This window comes from Spinacia oleracea, chromosome 4 (assembly GCF_020520425.1).
Source record: "Spinacia oleracea cultivar Varoflay chromosome 4, BTI_SOV_V1, whole genome shotgun sequence".
Taxonomy (NCBI): domain Eukaryota; kingdom Viridiplantae; phylum Streptophyta; class Magnoliopsida; order Caryophyllales; family Amaranthaceae; genus Spinacia; species Spinacia oleracea.
The window spans coordinates 118,743,826-118,754,955 of NC_079490.1; the positions used below are offsets into that span (position 1 = coordinate 118,743,826).

Below are 11,130 nucleotides of genomic sequence, written 5' to 3' on the forward strand. Positions count from 1 at the left end.
TAGTTTAAAAAATAGTAGAGTATACAATAGAAATTTTGGTAAATAAAATTGTAAAACTAGTTAGTTTGGTAAAAGATTCCATGTTGTTTATTTATCACGAATCTTGAACACTTGTATTAATCTCAAAACTTTACCAACTAAACTTAGCGTATCCATGATATCATATAACGAACAGTATTATCATCAAGTTAATTAAGGGGCTTACTATTTACCGCCTCATATTACTCAAAACCGCCCTATTAATTTACCCATATACCCTCCTATATATACCTTTTTCATTTACCTTCTTTCACCTCTAACTTCAATTCCCACCAAATTTCTGACCACCATCACCTCCGGCCGCCACCTCCGGGTGTCAATCCAGCCACCACATTACATGTCCGAATCTACCGGCAGAACCTCGACGAATTCACAAGAGGTTTTTTTTTGTCCGGGAAAAAATTCACAAACTTATACATTTTAAACTTGTACTACGGTACAAACTTATGAAATTTAAGTTTGTACCATGGTATAAACTTATGAATTTTGAGCTTCGACCATGGTATAGACTTATGAATTTTAAACTTGTACCAGGACATGAGCTTAAAATTCATAAGTTTATACCATAGTCAAATCTCAAAATTCAAAAGTGTCTACTTTTTTTTTCAGGTAAATTAATTCAACAACAAATTAAACCCTCAAATAACATATACTTATACATATTAAGCTGACTTATGCATTTTAAGCTTATGTCATGGTACGAGCTTAAAATTCATAAGTCTATACCATGGTCGAAACTCAAAATTCATAAGTATGTACCATGTTACAAGCGTAAAATTCATAAGTTTGTGAATTTTTTTCGGGAAAACAAAAATCGGTAGACCGGAGGTATTTATCCGGACAAATGCGTGGCAATTGGTATTGGTTGGCTGGTGAAGCGCCTGTGGAAGTCTTTTCTCCGATAATAGGAGAGGCGAGAGTTGGAGGGAGAGAGAATGAAAATTTGAGATAAGGATATTAATTTGAAATAATGGGACAATTTTGAATATATTGGGGCGGCTTTTAGCGCCCCACTTAATTAATTGATCCGAAAACGTGGGAATGCTCAAGCATGTGGCTTCACCGGCCATACGTACGTAGTCATTGACCAAATTGCGAGGAAGATAAACTCACGTTGGAATATAGACAAGGTGAAAGATTATTCAACTTCCCAATCTCAACTAATCATTAAAAAACCCCTAAAAATGTTTCATGCTTTACCCTACTTTTTCCTTATAAATTGACAATAACAATGTACCATTTTCAAACACAACTAAAGAAGTGGGAAGAACATCATCACAAAACAATAATGGGCTCTTCTAAATTTCTCCCATTTCTTCAACTAGTTTTGTGTTCTTTGTTACTAGGAATTTCAAATGGTCAGAGCATAGTACCAGTTGTGCCTGGACTTTCATACACATTTTATGATTCAAATTGCCCTGGTTTAGAAATTATTGTTAGAAGTCATCTTTGGGAAGTTTTTAACAATAATATTACTCAAGCGGCTGGCTTACTCCGCCTTCATTTCCACGATTGTTTTGTTCAGGTATATTCTTTTATTTTGTTTTGCACATGCAATAACTAAAGAGTTGAAAGGTATGCTCGTTTTCATGGAGAAGGTTTGTGTTTAGGAGATTATATTTTTGGAGTAGAGAGAGTCACAATTACATTTCTATGGACGAGATTCAATCTGAACTCGTGGGTATCGCAATTAACACTTTAATCAATTATTCTAGTTGAGAAGTATATACGAAGTATATTAAATTATTCTTTGTAGCACTTAAAATTTTATTACTTCATTCGTTCCATAAATATCGCATCATCTTGTTTTTTACATTATTCAAATTAGACATTTGGTTATCTTTTGTGATTTATACCTAAGAACATTTGTATAGTAGTTATGTAGGATCTTGCTAGATTCGTATATATATATTTTCTAAATATCAAATTTTTATAATTTTATATTTATATATAAATCGAGATATTAAGAGTCAAAGTATGTGTTGGAAAACATAAAACCAACCATGATTCGATATTTAAAGATCGGATAAATTATATATAAATTATCATTTACCAAATCCACATACCTCTCTATATTTAGTTGTATTTTATGCCAACAAAATCCTTAATAAATTATGATGATTTGAAATAATTAAGTAAATTTATTTTGATTGGACAAATATAATTTTGGTGAAAAACAACGTACACGAAAGAGTAGCCATATTAATTCGATATTACATAATTTGATTTGAATTTACCGGAGAACAAATAGTTGGTATGTGAATCGAGAGTAGTTGTTTTCCCACAGAGCATCAGTTGATATATACTCCTCCGTCCCTAAAAGATTGCCCTATATGTTGTAAATGGATGTCCATATTTGTTTACCTCATACCTAATTTTGTTTATGGTCGTCACGTGTTTCTTTTCACACACTATTATTTAATCTATATAAAATACAAATCTATCTATCAATTTGTTTTTGAGTATATCAATTTCTTAATAAAGTAAACAAAATGAGTTGGAGCAACTTTTTAGGAACGGAGAGAGAAGTCCATAACGTATAAAAGAAGCGGAAAACTATGCCTATTGCGAATAGTAAAAATTAAGAAAAAAAAATTGAAAAATCAATCGGATGGACAAAAATATTTGGTCGCGACAGACTATCAAGCAAGAGATTAGTTCTACTTGTAACTTTTATATGTGTTCGATCATAACGTGCATGTCGTTAGATTATTTTTACGGAGGTTTTTACGCACGCGCGAATTGAAAGTTGAAGATTCTATATCTATGTTATAGAAAAGAATAACTTTGTTTTTTGTTTGTTGATTTGTTTTTTCTTTAAAACATTATGGTATAGGGTTGTGACGGATCAGTTTTGCTGGATGGATCAACTAGCGGTCCAAGTGAGCAGGATGCACCTCCAAACTTGACCTTACGGGCTGCCGCATTTACAATTATAGACGATCTTCGTGCACTTGTGCATAATGCGTGTGGTCCAATTGTCTCTTGTGCTGATATCGTTGCTCTTGCAGCTCGTGAATCTGTTTTTCTGGTATACTTAAATCAACCTACATTACATATCCTAACATGCTTCATTTATATTATATATATTTTTTTTAAGCTATATATATTGGGTGATACTCTAACAACGTGACGAGGACCATAGGGTATACTTTAAATAGTTATGAGTGTAACACACTTGCAATTAATTAAAGAGGTTTAATTAGCGAGCTCCGTGTTATATACTATGCAAAACCAAAAAAAATCGAAGAGGATTTAAATTCAGAAATTACATTATAAAAAGTTATTTAAAAATTAGTTTTACGTACCAAAACAAGTAGTGAATCGGTTGTATTATCTCTGTTTAATTAATAAAGATTTTTACGATTATTATTTGCACAAATATTAAGTCAAATGTATAAAAGTTGGTTGAATATAGTAAAATATGAATAAAATAAGAGAAATGTGTTAAAAGGTGGGTGAGTGTAAAAGAAATTAATAAATTAAAAGAAATTGAGTGAAAAGTTGTAAATGTTGTGGGCTAAGAAGGGTAAGAAATTAATTTTCAAGTCAAATAATAGAATAAAGCAAAGTGTAAAAAGTGTTATCAAACAGAATAAAACGGAAAGTGTAAATATCTTTCTAAAATAGAGGTAATACTTGTTACTCCCTTTGTATTTTAAAAAGAGATACAATTTTCTTAAGCGTTTGTATTTTTTTAAAAATTACACTTTCCATTTTGGCATGTTTTGATCACCACTTCCATTATACTAATATTTCTCTTTTTCTTGTGGTCCTCACACTTACTTACATCATCTTTTAACTATAATAAATAATTTACCCACTACTCCACTTTAATCTTATTTTAATAAATTCAACTCACTCTCCTAAACGTATGTGCCGATAAAAGTGTATTTCTTTTTAAATACAGAGGCAGTACTATATTAATTGTAACATTTATAAGTTAACATTCCTAAACATGACCTTGATCCATATATCCTAATTTGTCACACTTTCTTATGTAATTTTGGCAGCCAAATGGACCATATTATCAGATCCCATTAGGAAGAAGGGACAGTGTAAACTTTGCCACAAGACCGGTTACACTAGCCAATTTACCACCACCTACCTTTAACACCACAAGCCTCATCAACGCTTTTGCCGCAAAAAACTTGACTACGACCGATCTGGTGGCCCTCTCTGGCGGGCACACCATTGGACGCGGACACTGCGCCTCCTTCGCCAATAGACTCTACCCTACTCAAGACTCCACCTTGGACCAAACTTTCGCTAACAACCTTAAGCTGACTTGCCCAACAAATACCACTGATAACTCTACAAATTTGGACATTCGTTCACCTAACTTGTTCGATAACAAGTACTTTGTTGACCTTATGAACCGCCAAGGCTTGTTCACGTCCGATCAGGATTTGTACACCGACTCCAGGACGAGGAACATTGTAACAAGTTTTGCTGTCAATCAAAGCCTATTCTTTGAAAAATTTGTTGATGGTATGTTAAAAATGGGACAACTTGGTGTATTGACGGGTACACAAGGGGAGATTCGAACAAATTGTTCTGCAACAAATGTTAACAACATCAACATAGACTTAGCGTCTGTGGTAAGAGACCATCAAGAACAAGAAATGTTGTCTCAGTATTAATTGAGGATAGATTATCGATCTGCATGCGCGTTTCAAGTCGAATAAATGTAACTTGCACTACTACTAATACGTAAGTTAATTACTTGTAGTTTTGAAATGATCGCACGGTTGAAAGAAGTTGTAATCTTTCTTTTACGTTATGTTTAGTGGGTCACTATTCCTGCTACTTCATTTTGAAAGGAAAAATTGACCGCATCAGTGTCAACTAGACAATTATTGCCAGCGCTTGTTTTTTGCAATTCCACTTGCATGGACCCGGTCCACCATAAGATTACCATGGACCAGGGTAATTAGGTAATTTTAACAGTGAGTAAATTATAGAAACTGTAGGTTCTGTAAAGTAACTATATTTCCAGAATAATAACTATGAACATAATAATGATAAGAATAACTATTCTATCCAAAGAGTAATTATATCATATAGAAAAGTAATTTAACTGTAAAACAATTACTACTATATATTCATTCTTGCAGAAAAAAGAGTAAATTATAGAAACTATAGGTTCTGTAAAGTAACTATATTTTCAGAATAGTAACTATGAAATAAATAATAATAATATAGTAATTTCGATGAGAACAATTATTCTATCCAAAGATTAACTATATTATATAGAAAAATAACTTTAGCTGTAAAACAATTACTATATTATAAAAATAAACAATATGATATAGATGGTTTAGAGGTCATATAGTAATTTTTTCTATTATATATCACATAATTACTGAAATATAAAAGAGTAACTATATCAAAAGTAACAGTAATTATAACTCTTGAACAATAATAAAGAAAACATTAACTACTTGGTTAGTTGTTTTAGCTACGACATTCTAATTCTTTGCATCTATTAAATAAACCATGTTAAACTCAAATGTTTTTTGAACTAAAAAATACTAATCGACACGTCCACGTGGACCACGTCTCTTTTTTCCACCAACACATCATGTCCTTCCTCTACCACGTTCTTGGTTTCCATTGTTGTCAGGATTTTCTTCTTCTCCTCTTGCTTTTGTTTTCCTTGCAGAATTTATTCTTTGCACGATTTCAATTTTGGGTGCATCATCTTTGTATTTCTGAATCAATAATATTTAAACTAAGTTAATAATTTAACATTTAAATATGAAAAAATAACATAGTAACTATGTAAAACGTGTAGTTTCTATTATGCATCATATAGTAACTCTTACAATTAACGATGGTAAAATACTTACAGAATTGCATATATAGTTATTGTTATTGTTATAGTCATATAGTTACTGTCAAAATAATATAGTCACTTTTATTAATAATAACATGGAGTACAAAGAAAGATCATAAAAAGAACATAATGATAAGATAATAACTATTAAAAATATATAGTTACTATTATACATGATATAGTAACTCTTAATATTAATGATAGTCATATATGAGCAAGGTTGTAGATATAGTTATTGTTATGATCATATAGTTGTTGTGATCATAACATAGTAACTCTTATTACTAATAACATAGAAGACAACAAAGAACATGAAAAGAACATTATAATATACATAAAAAACTATACCAAACATATAGTTACTATAATAAAAGATATAATACCTATAAATATTATTGATGGTCATTTAGTCACAGAGTTGCAGACATAGTTGATGTGATAATAATATAGTAACTCTATCCATAATACGGTAACTATATCATTAAAAATATAGAATAACATAAAAACATGCACATAACATAATAAACTAACATAGTACCTATTTCAAAAATATAGTAACTATATAAAACGTACAATAACTATTAAAGAAAATAAACATATGGTAACAAGTCATGATAAAATAAACATAATATCTATTTCAGACATATAGTAACTATATAAATAATATAGTAACTATATAAATAATATAGTAACTATTGAAGAAAATAAACATATGGTAACACATCATGATAAAATAAACATAGTACCTATTTCAAACATATAGTAACTAATATAATAATATAGTAACTATTGTACACATATAGTAACCATTATAATCACACAACAACTAGCTTAACATATAGTGACTATTATTATAATATAGTGACTATTGTACAAATATAGTAACCATTATAATCATATAGTCACTATCTAAGAAGCAGACAAAAATATACTCGAAATAACATATTACATAATGTAATCGTATAGTAACTATTATTTATCAAAAAGTCACTATAAACTGTTCTTAACATATACTATCTTATACAAATGATATTGTAAAGTAATTTTGGAGATTCGTCACTAGATAGTGCAACTTTAGGACATGGAATAACATTTGATTGATACTTCGTATTATTTTCTTATACAAATATCAAATATATAGTAACTATATAAACCATATAGTAACTATATAAAACATATAGTGACTATTATTAAAATATAGTAACTATTGAACACATATAGTAACCATTATAATCATATAGTCACTAACTAAGAAGCGGACAAATACATACTCTAAATAACATAGTACATAATGTAATCGTATAGTAACTATTATTTATCAAAAAGTCACTATAAATTGTTCATAACATAATAACTATCTTAAACACATAGTTACTGTTTTAAACTTATAATAACTTTCTAAAAAATATAGTGACTATTTTAAACACATAGTTACTGTTTTATAGTTATAGTAACTTTTAAAAAATGTATAGTTACTTTAAAAACTACTACTAACATAAACACAACGAACATTCCAGTGACTATTAAAAACACTAATTCGCAACATAAATTAAAGGTGACTATATCATTTATATACTAACTATGTGAAACACTAACCCTAATTTCAACAAAACAACAAACATTTCGAATCACTCAACAAAATAATAACTATTGTACACATATAATAACTGTTGTACACATATAGTAACCATTAAAATAATATGGTAACTATTGTACACATATAGTAACCATTAAAATTACATAATACCTCTTTAAACCATATAGTTACTGTATTACTCATATAGTTACTATTTAAAATCGTGAAGACACTGATCGAATTCGCGAAGTGAAAACGATACTTCGGTAAAACACAAACATTAATTTCTTCAAAACAACAAATATTTTCAAATTTAAATAAAAATAGACTTAAAATTCTTTAAAAAACAACAAACCGAGATGTGATCTCTAAAAATTCTTGCGAAGATTTGTAGGCGAGCGCAAATTCTTCGATTCAATTTCGGCAACGACGAACCTCCTTCTTGATCTACTACTTCCTCCAATTTTTCCTCATCAAATAGATCCAATCATAAGAATTATAAGATAATTACGAAAAAAATCGAACAAAACCTAGAAATTTGGGCTAAATTTTGAAAAGCATAGAGAGAAAATGAAGAGAGAGAAAATGAAAGAGAATGAACAGAATGTAGATCTGAAATTTTGAAAAATATAAAAGTTTAAAACGTATATAAAGTGGGCTAGACACAAATCGCATTAAAACTCTTCAAAACACATAGTAACTCTTTAAAACACATAGTTACTGTAATACGCATATAGTTACTATTTAAAATTACAAAATAACTGTCACGTGACAGTTACATATGTTACCCATAAAAATTACTCCGTTGTCCTGGTCCACGCTAAGTTAGCATGGACCAGGTTTATATTAGTGTAAATATGTTTTTTGAGGGAAATTGCCTGCCTTATTTAAAATGTCTCAAATTTTTAATTTATTTATCCTAGGCACTCCCAATTTTATCGGGTCTTTCACTCTTTCCCCATAAAAATTAACCTCTTAAAAGCCGGTATATTGTGCCATGTATAGGATTGACCTTGGTCGTTTATTCTTTTATGCAAAGATTTTATTTTAATTTTATATAAACTTTAACAGTTTTTTATGTATAAAAAAGTTAATAAATTTTTAATTTTTTTTTAAATTAAGTCCCAAATGGAACATATAAACTGTCAGATCTGACAATTATAATATAACTAGTTTGGGGCCCGTGCAACGCACGGCTACTACTAAAACAATTTATTATTTTAATAGTAACTAAAAGACTTGTGATATTAGAAAAATATGAAAGTAAAAATGATATATGAAAAATTATAAATTCAAAGTTGTGTAAAAAAAATATTCAAATGAACTAAGCATATTACTATACAAAATTAAAAATTATAGTCGTTTACTTGTATGTAGAACGATCTAACAACGTTAACCAAACCCGAATAACTAAAGACTAATTTTCGAAAAGACCCAAGCATAACCGAGTTAGTCAAATCCAACATATTTTGAATTGAGTAAAATCTTGATAAATAAACTTATATGTTAGTCTACTTACCATGTATTATTATTTTAATTAACATTCTTACTTACCAGTTACCATGTATTATATTATTAATAGTAGACTAAGATTAGAAGTTCATTTATCAATATTTTTTATATTTCTTATCAGATTAAAAGGTTATAATAATACATAAATAAAATTATATCATAAAGGAAAAAATAATATTGATTTAGCTTTCCTCCAATAATATATTATGCAGTACACATCCATGGTAATCAAAATATATTTTTATCTTAGTTTCCTAAAAAAACATAATGTAATTTATTTATTTTAAAGTAAAAAAATAAAAAATATTTTGGCGGGAAAAAATCGCACCAGGAAATGACACGTGTCATTCCTGGTGTCTCTTTTAGTATATCTCTATTATATAAGCCAGCTCCTGAGGTCATTTTTGTAAATTAACTTTTCGTGTCCCCCATTAAATTTACAGAAATACCCTCCCCGGTTTTACTTTTTCATCTACCTTACCAACCTAATTTGCATGGCTGAATAAAACGCCCAAAAACGTGTATTACGGCCCATAGGTTGAACAATTGAATACACTCCTTAAATTAGGGTTGATTAATTACTTAAATCAGGAAATAAAATAAACATTAGGAAAGAAATTATTACAAATTATTACAGCTTATTCTAATTGCCAAATTAAAACAAATTTACACAGTAAAACGAAAAAACAGTCCAAAAAAATCTCCAAAATCTGCAAAGAAAAAAAAAAACCCAAAAACAAGAACCGAAAAACAACGTTCTTCAGTTCTCAGAAGAAGAAGAAGAAGAATCATTTGCGAAGTTTGATTCTCAGAAGAACCGTATCATCGTTCTTGAAGTTGCTCCTATACAAGTAAGTATACTTTTCTCACGAATCCTTGCAAGAAAAAAATAAAAAAAAATAAAACTTTTAATATAGATTCGTGAATATTAATGCATAACCAACAAGGATAAGGCCACTAAAATTGTAATATGCATAAAATACATGGAATTATAGTATGCATAACAGAAATTAAACAATTTTTAATTAATAATGATTCGTGAATTAAATCGGTCTAACTTATATAATTTCTTTAATTTATTTTGCAGATTTGAAAATACAAGGTATGATTTTCATGCTTTAATGAATTTCAATTAACTATTTCACATTTTAATTCATGCCTTGAATGAAACAATCTCTTATATTTGTTTATGTTAAAATCATATTTTTTAGAAAATAATACACATTTGGATTCATGTTTGTTTAATATTGCAGATTTGAAAATACAAGGTATGTAACTTTCACGCTTTTATGATTTTAAATTAATTATTTCAAATTTTAATATTCACGCTTTTAATTAAATAATCTCAATTTTTTTTATGTTTATAGGGTTTTTGAGAGAATAATGAATCTCTTATATTTCTGTTTATAATATTTCTGTCATTAGAATTAAATCGGTCTAACTTATATAATTTCGTTATTTATTTTGCAGATTTGAAAACACAAGGTATGTAAGTTTCTTTTATGAGTTCCAATTAACTATTTCACATTTTAATTAATGCTTTTAATATCTCTTATATTTTTTTAAACTCTAATTGCAGATTTCAAAATACAAGGTGTAACTTTCATGCTTCAATTAATTTTAATTATAATTAATTTTAAATTTTAATTTATGCTTTTAATTAAATCATCTCATATATTTTTTTTATGTTAAAATCATGTTTGGGAGAATTACGAATTTCTGTTTACATTTGTGTTATTTGTGTCATTACAATTATGAATCAGAAAATAATCGACTTGAATTGGATTTTACGCAGATTTTAAGTTGAGTTAAGAGTTCATAACGAGATCAAATAACGAACAACATACGGTATGTGCCAATCAAACAAAAATAATAGTAATAGCCATCCCTTTAACCTAATTTAATTAATTATTTCAGATTTGAATTCGTGCTGATAAATCAACTCCTAATTTAATGAATTAAATTGTCTCTTATTTGATTTTAATTTCTTTAATTACTTGAAAAAAATCAGTCCATTACAAAGTATTTGCTTAATAATTACTTTTCAACATTATTTCAGATTACTTGATTAGTTTTTAAATTAAATAAAAGTAATTATTGTTGATTAAAAGCGAATAATTTACATTGGTGATATAATTTGCTGATTATTATTGTTCATAATTTG

At 28.5% G+C, this 11,130-nt stretch overlaps 1 protein-coding gene across 1 annotated transcript; it reads left to right on the forward strand.

Annotated features, from left to right (window-relative positions):
- Positions 1-1,274: 1,274 nt before the first annotated feature.
- LOC110785287 (peroxidase 12-like) lies at positions 1,275-4,895 on the forward strand. The gene is made up of 3 exons (XM_021989725.2): positions 1,275-1,564; positions 2,876-3,070; positions 4,053-4,895. The coding sequence occupies exons 1-3, from the start codon at positions 1,328-1,330 to the stop codon at positions 4,680-4,682; spliced, it is 1,062 nt and encodes a 353-aa protein (XP_021845417.2). The 5' UTR covers positions 1,275-1,327; the 3' UTR covers positions 4,683-4,895.
- The last annotated feature ends 6,235 nt before the right edge of the window (positions 4,896-11,130 follow it).